Source organism: Mchenga conophoros, linkage group LG14 (assembly GCF_057382185.1).
Source record: "Mchenga conophoros isolate Kocher_MC1m ecotype Shallow Benthic linkage group LG14, M_conophoros_male_GT1.1, whole genome shotgun sequence".
NCBI lineage: Eukaryota > Metazoa > Chordata > Actinopteri > Cichliformes > Cichlidae > Mchenga > Mchenga conophoros.
Genome location: NC_140539.1, coordinates 18,730,175 through 18,749,611, shown reverse-complemented (window position 1 = coordinate 18,749,611; position 19,437 = coordinate 18,730,175). Strand labels below are relative to the sequence as shown.

Here is a 19,437-nt window from a genome sequence, read left to right as displayed (position 1 = left end):
CTTTCATTAGGAATATACACAACCTTGGAAATAGAAGCCTGTCCGCTTTGCTTCATTTTAATTCTACTGCCTTTGTCTTTTTAAAAGAAATATTTTTTGCAGTGGCATGTAAAGAGGATGAAAACAAGAGAATAAATGAGATGGGGAAGAAGAACAGTAGATGAAGCAAGAAGAAAATGAGTGATGGTGGAGTGGACAAGAGGCGCTGCGACTGTTTCAGTAATTAGGTGATCATGTTCTTGGATGAGAAACAACATTACCATCTCAAATGAAAACACTTACCAGAGATTCAGTGACTGAGCAAGAAAGAGAATGAGAGAGATAAAAACAGCAAAAGAGAGACAAGAAAACTGCAGACAGGCTAAAACAAATATCGGGGGCCAGAAAGGAAAATGGATTTTAAATAAAGGGGAATGCTGGCAGACGAGGTATTCTATGATTGGTCCTAAATTTGAGAAATGCATCAAGTACCATATACTGACACATAAATGACATCTTAAATTTGTTGAAGTCTCTTTTTATCTTTATATTTCATTAGAATGTACTCAGATTGCTTAATGTCAAACAAACCAGCACTTCTAAAGTTAAGAAGCTTTTTTTTTTTTAGTTGATTGGTTCATAAGGACACACGAGGAAACAAGGAAAGGTAAGAATCAGCCAAGACTGATTTCCAGTGAATCTCGTTTCGTTAGGATTTGAAAGGAACAAGCATAATAATACACACCTTCGGTTTTTTCTTTTATAATGTTGTACTCAGCTGTACACGTCAAAAGGGTACAAAAGTCACAATGCTGCATTAAGAAAAGAGCAAGAACATGCTTACTTTCTCTCCCCCGCACACCTGAAGCTGTGTGAGGTAGCAGTGAATGTCAGACTGTCACTTTACGAAAGCTATTTTTATGGGTTATTTCTGCATTCATGCAGACATTTTAAACCTTCAACTCTGATTTAATACATGAAATATAAAAACAAGAATTAAATACATTTTTGGAGTTGTTGATTAAAAAATTGTTATTGGTGTTTTTACACACGTTTTAAAGCTGTTTTGGGATTTTGGCATTTTAAAATTCTAATATCTAAAAAAACTCCTTGAGCTAGGTCCTTCAAATATTTTAGGGTACGTGATTGTATGAATATGGACTCTCAGGAGTGTCTCAGGTTAACATATAAAGATGGATGCTTTAAGTCTACAGAATATTTCCATATCCAGTCTCTGACAGCAGATTTGAAGGCCTGTGGAAACCTGATTGTTGTGGGTAGGCTGGGTGGGCAGATTTTTTATTATTTTTTTTACTTACAGCTTCTCATAGACAAGGTGCATAACATTAAAAAAACACAGTCAACATCAGGTAAATTATTTAACAGATATTAAAGCTTGGTTGTGAGATAAAACATTCTTCCATCCATCTTCAGTGTGACATTCCCAGAATGTTTTTACAAAATGCAAGTTTCTATTAATATTTCTATTAATATTACATGGCATTCTCTCTCATTTTCCTATTTTTGGCCTGAGGCTCTGAAATTTTGTATAATTATCATTAATAAGTGTATCGTTCCTTAAGATGTTTTCAGTCAAATCAGAGATCGTCATTTGGAGGGATTTGATGAAGTGATATGGAATGACCTCAATACATCAATGCCCGAAACTGAGAAAATAAACAGCCAGATTTTATCTATAGAAATGGTGATTACAGAAATTAAACAATAAAATACTGATAAATACCTCTAAGCACTTGCTTTTAAATAACATATCAGATGCCTTTATTCTCATGCCATGGTCATTTTTAACCTAAAAATCTCAAGTTTGGGCATTTGTGCTTTCCAGCCTTTATCTGGATTTCTTTTGGGAGCCTGGATGACCATTTCCAAGAGCACCTCAAAGGACTCAAATCCAGCACGTGTTCCTACTTCAATACTGCTTAAATGCTTTTATATACGTTACACATTCTGAACTCGCATGGACTAAAAAAAGCTCTACTTCCACTATGTGCCATGAGTCAAGACAGAGTTGAGACAATTTAATTTCCTTTCGACTGGCCACCAACATCAAAAGTATTCCATACTTCACTGTCTTTTATATTAGAAATAGCACACACATTGCTCTATAAGCAGTATGCATGACAAGCATCAGGTGCCTCACCAGTGTGGGGTTTATTGACCAAACTCAGTGTGTTGGCCAGCAGACTGGGTTACTACAAAGGCTTATATTGGCTGGATGTAAACATTTACACATGCATGGGTACATGCACACAGCCATGCACACACCCACACACACAGAGAGACTCAGTTTGTGTGTTTGCCTAACAGAGCTGTCATGCTTTTTTCTGTTTATTTCTTTTGTTTTTGTAGGTTTTTATTTCACATTAATTTCAGGTTTACAATTTTTAAATGTTCATTCATGTTCAAACCTACATATTCAGCAGGGAATCAGGTAGTTATTTCTCCCACTGTATACTCTTCAATACTACAAACCCACTGAACATGCATTTTGGAATCTAATGTAAAATCCTTGTCCCACAGATGGCATCTCTGTATGTTTTACAATTGATTTCAAGATTTTACTGATTTATTGTGCCCAAGAACTACACAGCAATGATGCTGATTCAATATAAGCTGGTTTGGAGCCTTGGACCCTCAGGTGGGTACCTTCTGGCTGTCCCAAAGTCAAGGATTTAATCTAAAGGTGACCCTTCATCTTTGGAACCACCTGCCTGCAGAGATAAAGCTTGCAGAGTCAGTGACTTGCTTTAAATCCCTTCTTGAAAAACATTTCTACATAAAAATGTGTTCAAAGATTATTTTTATTGCTATGTTGCATTTCTTTTTTCTCTTTTATAATTTGTAATTGATCTGTTCATGTTTTTTATTATTGCTTTAATAGGTATTAATTATATTAACATATTTCGTATTTCTTGTTGTTTGAAGTCTGTCTTAAATTAACCATCATTTCATGCCTTCCTTGAATACTGGGCTTAATCTTAAACCACTATTTGAAAAAGGTATTTTCCAGATACTGATAGGTCTGGGAATGAATTTTGGTCATCCTAAATTTTAGAAACTCATAGCAGCAACCTTTCACCACCCCTCTAATGTGACATCCTTTATCAATCGTTAATCCGGCTACAGGCCCATCTATCAGGTTAATTATATTTTATATAGTTTAGAACCATGTTGACTATTCACAACAAATATTTTTAATTGTCCAGTGTCTGAGTAGGTTCTCAGTCATCCAGGTAATGGTAGTCCTTAAAAGCTTGAAAAAAAGAAGGTAACTCAACTTCTTCAAGTTTGTTTAGATGTTTCAGTTCTCATTCAGTTCTGAACAGAAGAGCCTCTTTAAAGTTGTTTAATCATTTTGTACGCCTTGATTAAATGGGTTAGACACCCTCTCTCATCAGAGGGACAAATCATTTTCAAATGATTTGGAATTTGAAAATGTGCTGTGTGCGTAGTAACAATGACAAGGTTGGAGTACTCACTCACATGACGATTAAGCACTAAGAACTATGATTATGTTAAGTATTTTACCTGTGGGATGTAGTTTCGTCTCTCTTGACAGACGGCATGGAACCAACCCAGACAGAAAAGAGACTGGGCTCTGGCCAGAATACCTCCTGCACACAATCAGTCACGACGTCACAACACAGAAGCTGTGATTCTGGTTCACATGACAAGCTGCTAAAGCTAATAGGCAGTGATATCACAAACAGTGATTATACTAGTGCAAGAACACGTACTTATATTATAATCAAAGAAAGTGAACTGTCATTTTACAAGACAGATTATTTATAATATAAGCATCAGGTCTACTTGTCAGCTATCTCAAAAGGCTGACACATGATGAGTTCAGAGATGTATATTCTACTCTGACGTATCAATTTCAGAGACGAGAGACAACCTTTACTGATCTGCTCTGGAGTCCAGGACTCATATGTCCTCAGCAAATTCTTCTTTAATCCAGGAGGATCCTGGAATTGTGAAAGAAAGATGTTGGAGGAGGAAAAGTGAAAGTGTGAAAGGTGTTAATCCTGCACATTATTCACATGTAAATTCAAAGCTAAAATTGCAAACATAAAAAAACATCCTAAGCTCCAAACACATAAATATTTTGAACAAATGCATTCATACACAAAATACTTATGACCGTAGCAAAAATCTGGCAAAGTATGACAACTGCGAGACACTGAAAAAAAATCATAGCAGGAAGGCTGAAAATCCTTTCTGCACTTATTAACTGTAAGGTAAGTTATTTGTAGCCCATCAACTGACTTATTAAAAAAAGGAAGAGCTAAATTAAATATAAAAATAATTCTTTAGTTCGACAGTGTTGAACATATAATTAACCACAGGAAGGACTGGAACAGAAGCTTCTTGACACAGAGTACTTTGGTACTCTTGCAAGAACAGATTAGACTATACACAGAACTACTACATGTGCACATAACTACTGAATATAAATTATATAAATGTTTTGGTATAATTTAGCTGAAGCATCTGCCACATGATCCAACACATATTGTTCCTCTAAACAGTTCTCTGAACATTTCATTCCTCTGCCAACAATATGGCCCATTTGAGTTAAAACCAATCAGTATACATCGACTTTGTTCAAACATAAACAGCTTAGCTGAAGATCTTGTACACCATCTGGGGGGTTTCACAATGCACACTGCCAGTAAGGCGTACACAGAATTTGCCAAAGTTGATCAATGTACTGGATAAGTTACCAAATCAGTAGATTAGATATATTTGTTTAGGTGTAGCACAAATCAACCAGTTAACCCATTTAAATAAATATTACATACATATATCAGTTTATAGCTTCAGATATTAATGTTAACACTTACCCTGGAGCCGAGACATTTTGTATTGCAGTAAGCCAGACTGTGTTATAATGTGTATAAACACATGTAAACTAACAGATTTTTCCAAGTGTTTGTGAAGAAAAAGAAAAGATGAAAATAGGGAAACAGACAGGAAGTTCATGCAGCATGCTTGGCTGCTGAAGCAGCTAACCCCATGAGCACAACTCGAATCAGAAACACACAGAGCACTAAAGCAGCGTCACTAACACACAAACTGCAGGCTTCTGTATCTCCTGGCGTATTATATGGAGTAGGGGAGATACAGATAGATAAATTCTGTTTCCAAGGATGATTTGAGATACTGTATAAAAAGTGGTAATAAGTATAAGGATATGTAAGCATGTGTACAGAATGCCTGCAAAAATGTGTTGGAACAGCTCTAATTTGTGCAGTGGGTTAAAACACCAAACTTATGGTATTGGATGTGTATTTGTGTGCGTGTGTGTATACCTCATAAGTGATCTTAAGGCTGGACTGCAGCAGAATGGGGGGAAATCTGGGGTGAACTTCTGCTGTCAGCCAAAGACGGAAGCCTGCTTTGGGCCGTAGCACATTTAGCTCCTATAGAGGAAAAAGAGTGTGCACATTAAATAGATTAATATATATACCAATAAATCAATGCTGAAATCTGAGTTTTATGACATGCATCCAGCACCACTGCTTCCCAACCCACATATCTGTGCAAATCTTAAATATTTCAAACTATAAACCTTACTCAGTGGTTGACATGATGAAACGAGTGCAAGAGTCTAAAAACGGCACCAAACTCAAGAAATGCGCCAGTGTTGTGTCTATGCAAAAAATAACTTAGCACAGAACCAATGTTAAATTGTATCTTTAGGCACAAAATATTGTTGAAAAAACTCATTACTTTCAATTTCTTTGGCTGAATATTTGAAAAGTGCCTAAAACACAGTTTGACAGGCATAAAAATTGTATTTTTGTATAAACACTGTGATTCCAAAAGAGCTATTAGCTGAAAACTTGGCATATACCAGCCTGGTGTGCTGTGTGTCATTAAACAGTTTGGTATGGTGTGCCAAGATTAATAAATAAATAAAAAGAGAGGAGTAGAGGACCAGAGAAGTGATGGTTGGCCTAAAAGATCTACATCTACAGCACACAGATAGGATCTGAAAGTTATGTCCTTAAGAAATCTGAAAAAAAATAAGCAAAGATCTGACCCAGGAGCTTGGAGATGCATCGTAGCTGGATAGAAAAACACACACTGGTACATTATCACACACGGATTGGCCTCCCAAGAGTTCAGAATTTAAGATTATTGAAGCAGTATGGAATGATCTTGACAGAGCGGAACAACAGGCAGCCAACATCCAAAGAAGAGCTTTGAATGTCCTTCAAGAAGCCTGGAGAACTATTCCTGAAGACTACTTAAAGAAATTACAAGAAAGCCTGCCTAAAATAGTTCAGGTTGTGTTACAGAATAAAGGTGGTCATACCAAATACTGACCTTTTATATTGTATGTTTGCAAATTTCAAGAAATCACTGCACTTATTTTCCTAGCAAAATATAAAGAAATGAGAGGTGCCTCAAGACTTTTGCAAGGTGCTGCATGTAGGGAAATTATACTAATTAAACTAGACTTTTGAGCAGTATACTTCAAGTAAATACATTTCATCCTTTCATGTTTTCCGTCTGTCTTTTTATGTAATTGTTTCTCTTTTAGAATCATTGCACTGTGATAAATTCTCCACAATGACAAACCCATTCACTTCACATTCACTTTTCTTTTTCTTCTTTCAGCATCTTTTTTTCTCCTGACTCCATTACTCTCTCAATTTCTAGCTTTCTTTCTTTCACGTCTCCCCTTTACATTCCTTCCCCATCTCTTTCTATTTTTCTCAAAGACTCATGGTTAAAAATAGCCTGCTGGCACCTTAGGGTCTTGTGTCATCTGATCTCATACAAGCACAGACACACACACACATACAGTCAAACTGTAATCAATGTGTTTCTGCATCATTTAGAGCTCAAGTCATCCTCATGACAGCTCACATGATCCCCAAAAAAATCAAAGACCACAAGAACTGATGTCCCTTGAAGAAATACTTGATGTCCCCCATTGTATGTGGGTGTGTATTGCGTAAGTGTGTCTACGCATATGTCTGTCTGAAGCGTCGTCAATCAGAATTCCACTGCAACAGATTATAGCGTTGCAGGATGGTGTACGACCAAGAAGAAAACAACGAGGAAAAGAAAATGTGTAGATGTGTGGATAGAAAGCAGGAGCAGGAAGACGCTAGAGAGAGCATAAATCTATTTTAGTATTCACAAATCAAAATCTCTCTTTGTTGGAATATATCCACACTGTCCAGAGTGTGAAAGCCAAACCACTCATGCACAAATAGATAAACTAAATAGGCTCTGAATCAGCACACCAGTGATAAGAATTATCCTTGTAAAGACACAGATATCATATTTCGATCAGTTACTAATTACATCACAGCAGATATTCTGAAACACATCACTGGCGGTATCTGATTTATCATAAAAAGTGTGGATCAAATTTTGCCATTGTTTCCTCATACTGGAATAATACAGACAGAAGCAAATTGATTGCAAGAGTGAGGGAAGGATCCATAAGTAGACAGATGGAGTGACTGATGTAAAAAATTAGACAGAAAATAGCACAAGTGGAAGAATATGAGTAGACAGCAATGAGAGGACATCTGCCCTGCCAACTCAGATTATGAACACTGACCACTCTTCTCTGCAGTCTCTCCACCTCTATTTCCATCTCTTTAAATGGCCAACTGCTTTAGTGAAGAAAGGAAACACCAGAGAGACAGATGGGCAAGAAAAAGAAGCTGGAAAACATAGAGCGGGAGAAACGGTAAGCAAAAGGACGAAGCTACAGAAACTGAAGCGTATACTAAAACACACCCCCTCTCTTGTTAGAATGTTGCGGTTCAGTTCATTTTCCCTGTTTTTTTTTCTATTTTCATCCTCAGTTTCTCCATTCTTTCCTACGCTCCTTGCCTCCCTCGTTCCTCACATTGCGTCAGCTTTTCATTTCAAGCTCGAGTGCTGAGGCCCCAACTACATCGGTAGCTGCGCAAAGAGGGAAACAATGAAACAGCGAGAGAAAGGGAGAGACGGAAAGAAAGAGTTATACTTGTAAAATTTAGGGAGGGGTGTGAAAACCTGGTGAGAAGATGGCTGGGTTATAGAGTTGGAAACAAATAGAAAAACAAGCAGATAAATGCAAAGTGAAATATTAGGAGAAGAAGTAGAGGAGAGCTGTAATAAGCCATGGTTTAAGTCACACTCAGGGAGGGGGGCGCAGAGCTGACACGTGGGATCTCTTGGCTATCTCCAAGGCACGCACACAGGCACACATATACAGGTGAAGGCTATGCACAAACAAACACAGACACGGGGGGTAATCACAGCATGAAGTGGTTCCTCTCGATATGGTACCGTTATCATCCTGCACTGTCCCCGTTGGGTTAGGCAGGAGGAGACTCAGATTCCCACTCTTCGGTTTGGTCACCTGTTGCTCGACACTGTTATCAACAACCACTACTTAAGGACACCAGGTTGTGTGCCTCTTCAGAGTGGTAATCGGGCTTTTTTATGGCTCTCCAGCATTCTCGCAGATTTTCTAGTGTAATATTCTTGTTTTCCTGCTTTTCAGTACTTCCCCAGTGGCCAAAGAGTGGCTCCCCACTCAGTGCAACTCGCCTGTTTCCATCGAGCAGGTCTGTTCAACTTCACTGAAGAAGTCTATGTCTCAACTCACCTGCCTGCCTGCCCAACCTCCTATAACTAAAACCAATCATTCCCAGACTTACAAATTACTCCTCTCCCAGTGACTAACCTGCTCAGTCTTTTGGATCTCTGCACGATGACATCTTCTCTCCTTGAGTCAATAAACCAGCTAAACTTTGAAACTGTCTGCTTTGGGCTTTGCTTCCCATTATCGCTTTTTTTTTGGCATCTGACAGATGTGGCCTGCTACAGCAACAAAAAAATGAAACTGAACCCCGGGAAAAAATAAAATAAAGAAACAACCAAAAATTTGCAAGACACAAAAGAATCCTATTTATTGTAAGATAAAAGCCCATCTTCCCTGAAATTAAAATATACAAGACATCACAACATGATAATCCACACATACTTAAAGCAAGATCCAAACACATATACACATAGACACACACACGTAAATGTCCAGAGAGACAAATGTAGAAACACAGCGGCATAAACAACACCAAAGAGTCTATTGTGGGCAGGCAGAATAGCAGAATACAAAATGTGTATGTGTAGACAAAGGACAGAAGGTAATTTTAGATATGGAAATTTGGGCAACCAGCAGAATGTGTTCTTGGCTTTGTTTTTGTATGTAGCAGTTTTGTAACATTACAGATAAACACTTACAAGCTGGAGTGAACCCCCCCGCCATCCCCCTCACACACACACACACACACACACACACACACACACACACACACACACACACACACACACACACGTTGATGTAATGTAATATCATTTTACATTAATGCAGAGCTAGTTAATAAGGTCCAGCTGTTGACTGACACAAGTTCATATCCATGAATAAATAATCTATTCAGACTAACTAACTGACCCCTTTTCAGGTTCTATTGTTCAACCATTATTAACCCAAAAAATAGTTCAAAATACAAAAAAAAAACCTCACTCAGACGCATGAACACAGATAAAAGCTAACGGCTGATCCTCTGGCACTAACACAGACAAAAACTCACTGAGACAGAGTACTCACTTTTTCCAGGAGGGGAAGCCATGCGGTGACAAGGTGAAGGTTTTTCAGGCAAAGCCAGTCTCCATTTCGGGAGCATTCTCTGAGTGTAGCTAAGGCTACATCAGCCTGCCCCTGACCCATGGAGATCTACACAGAGAGGGAGAGCAGGAGAAGTGGGGGGAGAGATGGAGGGGTGAGAGAGAAACAGAGAAATTGGTATGAAACTTGATTACTACACTGTAATAACTCACAAGTTAGGCACATATCTGATTCAAGTGAGATTATCACTGAGTTTCAGCTTTTAAATTGTGATAATAACCACATTGTATTACTTCAGCTGTGTAAGAGCATCTTTTCTCAGACTTATATGCCAAATAAACATATGTCAACAACTATTTAGCAACAGGACATTTTGTAGCACCTTCTGTTTTCCCCTTTAAGGTGTGTAGTATATTACTAGATTCCAGGCTAGACTAAATTGAATGGGCTAGATTCTATAGTTGTGATCTTGCTGTTATGATAAGAAAAAATCCACCTGCACTTGATAATCTGCTGCGACTTCTACCATTTTATACTGTTATTCGCTACCTCATGATAATTGTCCCTGCCAACAGTTTCGGCTGCTAGTTCTGCGAGCTCCTGGGAAGGGTCTGCCCCTGGAGAGATGATGATCAACACTGGCTCCCATTCCATTGTCTCGGTGTAGAGACGCCGCAGATTCAGAGGAGGGGGTGAGAGCTCTTTCATAGCTGCACAGAGGAGGAAAAAGGGAGTAGGAAGATGACAAAAAGAGTCAGAAAAAGGATCTGTAAAATGTGTGTCAACATTACGTTCAAATTTGATACGGTACTCAGAGTCAGAGTAAGTGGATATATTGTGCAGGGAGGATACTAGCAATGTATAGAGCAAGGGCTGAACACAGCAGGAAAGAAGAAATAGAGGGAAATGCTAGTACATAGCAGCAAAGCGGTATTTGGTGAGGGCAGATGGGTTAGAAGGAGACATCGATGAGATAGACAGGGAGACAGAGAGAAGGAGGGGAAGACAGCACCTAAAGGGGTGGTGATGTGAAGAGAGGTCTGGGGTAAAAAAGAAAAAAGGGAAGGATGAGGGAAAGTGGAAAGAAGGAGGTAATGGAGAAAGGGAGATGGGGAATAAGAGGAAGACACTATGAAAGACAGAGAGAGAAAGTTTAGGAGGGTGATGTGCTATGCATATTGAGTACTAGGTATGCAGCAGAATTCACCACACAGAGAAGAACACCTTTTCAGCCCCCTGGTGTTGAGAAGCCAAGCTCTTACTATATCAGTGTGTGTGTGTGCGTGTGGTGTGCAACCCCTTATTGAGAATACTTAAACTCTAATCCCGCTGTAATATATTGAATCACATATCAGATATGGGTTAATAGTGACACACATGCAATGATCCAGGCACGCCGAGCACGAGTGGCTGTGTTAGAAATTCCTCTGTGATGTTTTTTGTGCAAGTATCAGCAGATATTGCTTTCAGATACGAGCGTGCGCACACAAACAGACACACACACGCACAGTGCTGTCTTCTCTGGTTGGCGCAGCTGCCCCATCCTGAACATTCTTTTGGTGTCTGCTGCCAAATGCAATCTGCTGCACTGAAGTACACATGCATGCACATACACAAGGTCTTAGTGGAGAACATCGCCGAGTGACCTTTTGCCGCATCGCTATGGCAACACTAAGAAAAACAGTTCTCCGACCACATGGCTTGTGATGTGTCTCTGCAAAGTAAGGGAGAATTGGCAGAACGTGGGCCTGCACAATTACATACACAACTACCTTTGACGTGCGCAGGTAATCAGTATTCATGCTGCAGACCAGCATCCTCCGTCTGAATAGCAAAGTTCACCTTGGCCTTTACAACATGCTATCAAAAAACAGGGCTAAGATGAGCCTGGAAAAGGACAGTACTGGTCTCTCTGTGGTTCAAACAGTGCTGTTGAGGAAACACTGAGCGACTGTGAAAGAACGGTGCTCACATACAATCCTTGGCATTATGAGCATTCAAGTCTTTCTATAAAAATTTCATTATCTTTCTGTCAAAGTCACTATTTTTGTGAAAGAGGTTTTGTGTGTTTTGAGAAGTTGTATGAGCAAGCACCGAGTCTCTATGTGTGTGTGTCTGTTGTATTCACTCAGGCATGCCTGGGTGTGTGAGAGCAGTGCCCAGGCCTGGACTGGAGGGATTGAGTGAGATTAGCTGTAAGAGGATTACAGACCATGCCTCATTAGCATACTGATTTACTGCCAGAAACACATACACATAGACACAAAATCTTCTTCTCTTCTGTTTCTTTTTCATCTGTCTGTCGCTCAAGCTCTTTCAAATATACATGCACTATTATCCACCTCATCCATTGTACACGCAGTACACTGTTATCAGTGGGTTACTGCGCGTGTAAGGATTGTGCAGATGAACTCTGTATAGTGATTTTTTTTAAAAGTCTACCTATGTATAAAAATAGATACACAGATGTGATACTTGTGTTTGAGAAATAAGCTCAGTCCACAACAGAAAATAACACCACTAAGACAGAGAGATGGAAAATACATACACACACCGGACCCTTTATTAGGTACACTTTGCAAGTATTGCCTTCAGAACTGCCTTAATTATTAATGGCAAAGATTTAACAACATTCTTTTGAGAATTTGGTCACATAGTTGCTGCAGATTTGCCAGCTGCTCATCCATGATGAGAATCTGCCGTTCCACTACATTTCAAAGAAAGCAGTTTGAGATTATTTGAGCTGTTGAAAGAAACCATCAGAAGATGGGAACAATGTGGTCATAAAGGGATGGCTGTGGTCAGCAACAATACTCAATTAGTCAATTAGTAAGAGGCCCAAAGTTTTCCATGAAAATATTTCCCACACCATTACACCACCAGCTTGCCGATTTAAGGCAGGATGCATCCATGCTTTCATATTGATTACTGGTCCTACATCCGAATAACGCAGCAGAAATCAAATCTACTCAGACCAGCAGGGTTTTCCAATCTTCTTCTGTCCAATTTAAGGGATCCTGTGAAAATTGCAGCCTCAGTTTGCAGGTCTTAGCTGACAGGAGTGGTACGCAGTGTGGTCTTCTGTTATTCTAGTCCATCTGCATCAAGGACTGATGTGTTATGCATTCAGTGATGTTCTACTGCATAACCTGGTTGCAGCAAGTGGTCATCTGAATTACTGTTGGTTTCCTTTAGCTTGTAGCAGTCTTGCCATTCAAGTCTGACCTCTACCTTCAAGGCCTGGATCTCACAATTTTGATGACCAGTTTAAACTTCAGCAGGTCGTCGTGATCATACAGCAATTTGCCTAAATGCAAATTGCTGCCATATGATTGACTGATTAGAGCTTAATAGGTGTACCTAACAAAGTGGCAAATGAGTATACATTTCAGTTAGGAAATTATTTTGGAAATGTTTGACATTCACTGCATTCTGATCATATGGAACTGACAACAAAATGAAATGAATTCAAATGATTTTATTGTCAGTGTAAAATTTTTATCTGCAATTAACAACAATGCCAGAAAATGGAAAACCCACAGGGGTCCACATCCATTCCTTGATAGTTTAATGCACCGGTGCAAAGGTGACTTGGAAATGTTTGCACAACCAAGCAGACATTCTGTTATGATAGATATTTGGTTAAGAAAGCAAACTACAGGGACGAGTGCTTCAGACTTGACATGGGGGTCATCGATGGAAACTTTGACAGATAAGCACAAGGACAGTGCATAACTCTGACCTTAAATTCAACAATCTAGTGAATTCCTCAAAGAGCGAGCAAAGCTGTACCCAGAGATCACACTGCTTAAGTGCAATATTTCCACTGTGTGGTTTCACAGGTCAAACAGAGAATTCAAGTATAGTTTTGGTTGTTTTGGCTGACGCTTTGGTCTGAAACTAAGGTATTGGCTATCCTCGTGTTAGAAAACATGACGCAAAACAAGAGTTACAAAGATATTTTGGATGCGTCTGTGTCAGTAGGAGAGAGAGAGATGAAAAAAAGAGCACAGACAGAGATTTGTGTGCATGTGTGCGTGTGTGTGTGGCATTTACTTAAGGACAGTGACATTCTTGCAATGATGAAAGACAAATAAAGAGAGGATGCGAAGGACTATTGTGAAAAACTATAAAAATCACACCATTGATGGCAAGTGGGAAAATACGGCTTAGAAGTCCTGAATAAAAGCCTTGTCTGAGAATATTTTGTTTGAGTAGAGTGTGAAAGCAGAAGGTGCACTTGAAAAACAAAGCACCTTTCTATATAGTGGAGTGAAAGCAGAAAAATACTTTACTGAAAGGAATAAAAGAGGACATCTTCATATGTTTATATCTCATTATTCACAGCAATCACAATAAATTTCAATGTGCTTCAGTTTATCATTTCAGTCACATTTTGGTTTCTTTACTTTCAACATCTGCATTATATTTTGCATAAGAAGAGAATAAAGAGTGTTGGTGTATTTATTTTAATGATCTTGGTCTGACTAATTAGGGCAAAAAAGAAATCTTGTAAGCATCACTAAAGATGAAAGACACTGTGAATTTGTTGTTTTTAACTGGGAACCTATTTTTTATGTATATTCAGGTGCACAGCAAATATGAAAAGAACACACAGTAGTAATCTGAAACACTTACCTAGGGTTTGAGATGCAAAACAAGTCATGGCACTCTGCAGCCGGTCTGGTCTGACAGCCTGAACCAATAACAGCTGGAAAAAAACAAAAAAATCCCCACAAACCGATAAAACAAAAACCTTATGTCAAAGCAGTATGCGACATATTCCAAAGAGTCAGGTATTAAAAAGTAATTCCCTAAATTATTCATAGATCCACAGTCTGACTCACAGGGTGAGGGTTTGAGATCTTCTTTTTAATATATTTTAGAATGAAATATATATGCAAACGAGTATGTCACCTGCATGTAATGCATGTATTTGACTTTACAGATAAGTGGCTTCCAGTGTCTTTCTTTGTCTTGAGAATGGGTAATTTTTTTTATTCAATCTGGAACCAGGTGGGGAATGGTGTTTTTTTTCTTTCTATTTGACCATGGATTAAACAAAGAAAGATTGAAGAATTTTTTTATTATACTAAAAGAAATTAGAGGGCGAGGTCCTCATCTGAAGCTGCCCAATCACTTTGGCTACAGTCACACAGGCCCAGAGAGGGTTGGCAACCTGCTGGCAGCCACTGGTTGCAAGGAGTAATTTGTATTCCCCAACTGGTTGGTGAGCGGTTGTCTGAGGTTTTGGGTAGTTGCAAAGGGAAATTGGTCATAAAAAGGTATAAAGGTGCTGCACTGAACATTTCCCTGTGATTGGTGCTGGAAGTTGCCTGTAGTTTGCATGCAAGATCGCAACTTGTCTGCAAGTGCTCAGCAACTATATTCAAGTAACAGTTAAATTGTGAAAAGTGTGTCGCAAGCTTGAAATGGAAACTATTTGCTTTCACAGTAATAGCTGTATCTGTTAAAACATGTTGGTTTTAGCAGTGAATCACACCTTTTACTTTGAAGTTCCCACTGGCCCTTTTTAGTTTTCTGGTGATCAACTGGCATTTGGCAAGTGTTTACAGACAAGTCAGCATTTTTCATGCAAACTATGGGAGAGCTCGGCAATCTGCTAGTGACCAAAGCATTCACAAGGCAGCTTTTGGTGTAGCAATCACTTTGTGACATTTGTTGACAGTCAGCAACCTTCAATAAAAACCTGCCAACCTAATACACATTTTTCTGGGGTCCTAGGTTTATGTAACCTAGATCTTAAATGTACTGTATGTATGCAAAAGCAAAAATCGATTACACAAACAATTACATCTATAGCCAAGTTAATATACATATACATAACTTCTGTACCATAATATTATGTATTTGTACATATTATCCTTTTAAGTAATTATGATAATAACTATCAAAATAAGAAGAAGTAGATAAAAATTATATCTGGAGGGTAAATAAAAATGTTTAAAATAGCAGGCTGTCTGTTGTTGTAACAGCAATCAGTTTCTAAGCAGAAACAGGAGTGACCTATGCTGAAAGGTTCATCTTGAACCAACAAATGCGGGTGTTCAATGATTCTGTGGCTCACAGCTAAAGAAGTTGATTGAAAGCTGACCTGTTGGAAGGGAGTAATCTTCTTGGCAATGGAAGATGGGATTTCTTGTTCACAGTGCGAGCTCTGCAAGAAGGACAGCCAAAGGTCTGAGTCACTTAAACAGAGGGTCTGGTAGAGAGCCGGGAACGTAGCCTGCAAAAGAGAGGGGGCAAAAGTTAAAAGGGTGAGAGATGTAAGATGAATAGATCCAATCTTTAGCTTGGTAAGGACTGGTTCACTGGCAATCTATTTAAACACCTTTAAAAATGCATTTTTCATGTCAGGAGGCAATATTCTACTGTTATGTCTGTGCTGCATATTGCGGCAGACGGTAGATGATGTTAACATGGAACTTTTAAAAGAAAATCCATTTCTATCCGAGCTGAGCATGTATGCTTTGTTTGCTATTTTCAATATCAGTGCATTTACTTTTAAAATGGCCACTGCTCCGTGCCTCTCCTGATCAATCCAAGAAGGGAACTCCTACCAAGACAGGGGAGACGTTAGAGAGACAGAAAAATATGTGGTCTTCTTGTTGTTACAAGAAAAAGTTGAATTCTTACCTCTTTCTTAAACATTTCTCCTACGATGGACCCAGTAAAGACATCCCATTCCTACAACAAGCAGAAGAGTTCAGATTAACACATTGAAAGCTAAAAAGCATAGCAATCGATTGTCATTGGAATAGGTAATAAAATCCTAAAAATGAACAAACAAAATGACTCACGTTCTCGAGGAAGAGTTCGGGGTACATGCCTTTCACAAAGTGTATAGCAAACATCAACTGGTCAGCCTGCCACAGATGTAATGAAAGGAAGTGATAGAAAAGGAGAGAAAGAGAGAGAGAGAAAGGGTGGGAAAAAAAGGGGTTATTTATCACTAGTGATAAAAGTTGAGTTCTGACATGTACAGGGCTATACTTTCTGCTCAGATTCAGCCAAATGCTTCAAAACCGACGAAATGAGCCTTCAAAGTACAAATTGTTATTTTTCAGGTTTCAAGTTTCAAGTTCCCCCTTGTGTTATTTTTGTCTAATATTTAAATTTTAAATATGAAATCAGGAAGGGGGCGAATGCTTTTTCATGCCACTGTAGTACACACTAGATGAAGGATGCACAATCACCTTCTTTTAAAGTAAAATAGGACAATTTTTAACAAGTTTAAAGCCCTCTATGATAAAAGTGAAAAAATAACACTGAAATATATTCTGTACGTACATAAAGGCAAATAGTAAAAATACATGTAAAATTTAAAAAAAGAAACCAGTTTGAAACAAAGTAATTATAGTAACTTAGTTGCACCAGTAACTCTCAAGAAGTTCTTTCATTTCGAACATGCTTAATGTAAGACTTCAATGAGTCACGACTTTCTAATATAGCTCACATCTTACGTCTGTGGTGGTATAAATGGCCCATAACTGGCATTATATAAATCTATTGATTCTACTGAATTCTCATCATTTGCATGTAACAGTACCACAGTACTCAATAAACAAACACACAATGCACCTAATAACATTCACAGTGGAATACACCCACATTGCTTCTGTGACCGCCACACATATTTATGTTAATCTAATTTCATGCACTTAACAGCTGGCAAGGGCAACCACATTAGAATTAGCATGCTTGTCCGTAATAAGTCTCAATGCTCTATAAAGTGGGCAAAAAGAGGTTAAATGTGTTAATCAATTCAGCCGGGTTATTCATAGAAGCTGATGTCACTGCTATCAGATGCAAAGATTGTAGTCTGTCAGAGAACAGCTATTCATCATTTGGGTGTATTTATTGGATGATTATCTAACGCATGGTAGCAAAAGAGGAGGTGCACACAGGGCTCCAGAATCTATTTATAAATTAATTTGGGTGCATTTTAAACTAAATGGTAAATGGCCTGTATTTGTATAGCACTTTATTTGTCCAAGGACCCCAAAGCGCTTTACACATCCAGTCATCCACCCATTCACACACACTGGTGATGGCAAGGTACATTGCAGCCACAGCCACCCTGGGGCGCACTGACAGAGGCAAGGCTGCCGGACACTGGCGCCACCGGGCCCTCTGAGGGTTGGACAAAGGAAGAGCACCACCAGTAGGCAACAGGTGAAGTGCCCAAGGACACAACGACCAAGACTGTCCGAGCCGGGGCTCGAACCGGCAACCTTTCGATTACAAAACGAACTCCCAATTCTTGAGCCACGATCGCCCCATAAACTAAGCACCACTGGCAACAAAACCAGAGTTATAGTGAAGAAATTATATTATACAGCGCTTTGTTTTGTCAGGACCAAGTAGTTGTTATTTATTCATTTGTCGCTCCCAAAGGGGCATCCACACAGGAAGTGGCTGGCAGTGGCAACCAGAGACAATAGAAATGCATTGTGACCTATGGACAGCACTGAGCAACACAAAGTAAACTTTTCTTAACTTTGAGGTGAGAGATTGAAGCGACTACCAGTAAGAGAGCAGCATGAAGGATAATCTTAGTTGATATTTGACAGGTTGTAAATAAATTAGAATGTTACCTAGGTAACCAGAGCCTGGTATGTGTGTGTGTGTGTGTGCGTGCATCTGTGTACCATGTTTACATATCTTTGTGGGGACCAAAAATTGGAATGTTACTATTTTTATCGGGACCAACAGCCCTTATAGGGACAAAAAGCAATTAGGTTATGGTTAAGGGCCAAGGATTAGGGGAAGCGGCTAGGGAAAGCATTATATCAATTACATGTCCCCACCAAGATATGGCAGGATATCACAGGTTTACTTTCCTGAGAGCTTCCTGGTAATTACAGGACTATTGTGACTGAGTTTCACTTTGTTTTGTATCAGATGCAAGTGTTTTGTTAGACACAACACATCCACACGCCCCACCTGTAAATAACCTAAATACATCAAAAAAGAAAATGAAGCATTTTTACATAGTCCACATCTTCAAAAACCTTCCTAACACATCTCTGCTTGTCACCTACTATATTCTGTACTTTTACCAACCAGATGATGACCCAGCTTGACGTGTAGCAAAGTTAATTTTTCAGGTTTAGACCAGACATCTAAACAGCCATGACCTCTGTCCAACCCTCTCTATGCTTCATCTCTTCATCCATGTCTAAGTGATTTACCCCAAGCTGCAAAGTTCAAGCCCGTCTACTGAAGTGCTGCAGCAGTGGATACTGTACAGCTGTGCACACACAAAGTTGAAGAGTAAAATGACTGATTACACAAAGCACAAAAATGTGCCACATTTCTGTGTGCATGTGTCAATCTGTGTGTATACATGTTTTTGTAGTGTGTGCTCTGAGTCAGAAAGAAATGAAGCTGAAAGAGTCTAAAACCATAAAAGTCTCTTACTAGTATAGTATATACTAGAATAATAGCAGGTAAAGACCCCGGGTAGACTGTAAAACCTTGACTATATGTCATATATGCTACTACAAGTGAAACTAGTGCCTTGTCCAAGTCAAGAGATGTATCTAAATTCTCACATTCAGAATAATAGAACTAGAATACAAACCCACATTCATAATCTGTTCATAAAGTCAATTCATTCTACAGTGGAATTTAACTAGATTTCAGTAAGTAAAAAAACTAAGCAAGTCATCACACAATATATATTTAATATTTTATGACCACCTGTTAGCTGTCTATCTATCCATCCATCTTCTTTGAGCATATTTTGTAAAAACCATGAAAAC

General features: G+C 38.8%; 1 protein-coding gene across 5 annotated transcripts in view; it reads right to left on the bottom strand.

Moving 5' to 3' along the window:
* dync2h1 (dynein cytoplasmic 2 heavy chain 1) overlaps nucleotides 1-19,437 on the bottom strand; it is a 203,464-nt gene that overhangs the window by 28,406 nt on the left and 155,621 nt on the right. For all 5 annotated transcript variants that reach the window (XM_085245678.1, XM_085245677.1, XM_085245676.1 and 2 more), the window contains 10 exons: nucleotides 16,471-16,536; nucleotides 16,307-16,357; nucleotides 16,173-16,226; nucleotides 15,765-15,896; nucleotides 14,288-14,360; nucleotides 10,199-10,359; nucleotides 9,632-9,757; nucleotides 5,316-5,426; nucleotides 3,899-3,968; nucleotides 3,529-3,614 (listed from right to left, as the gene is read on the bottom strand). In XM_085245678.1, the coding sequence (XP_085101804.1) occupies nucleotides 3,529-3,614; nucleotides 3,899-3,968; nucleotides 5,316-5,426; nucleotides 9,632-9,757; nucleotides 10,199-10,359; nucleotides 14,288-14,360; nucleotides 15,765-15,896; nucleotides 16,173-16,226; nucleotides 16,307-16,357; nucleotides 16,471-16,536 (930 nt within the window). The remainder of the gene's footprint in view (nucleotides 1-3,528; nucleotides 3,615-3,898; nucleotides 3,969-5,315; nucleotides 5,427-9,631; nucleotides 9,758-10,198; nucleotides 10,360-14,287; nucleotides 14,361-15,764; nucleotides 15,897-16,172; nucleotides 16,227-16,306; nucleotides 16,358-16,470; nucleotides 16,537-19,437) is intronic.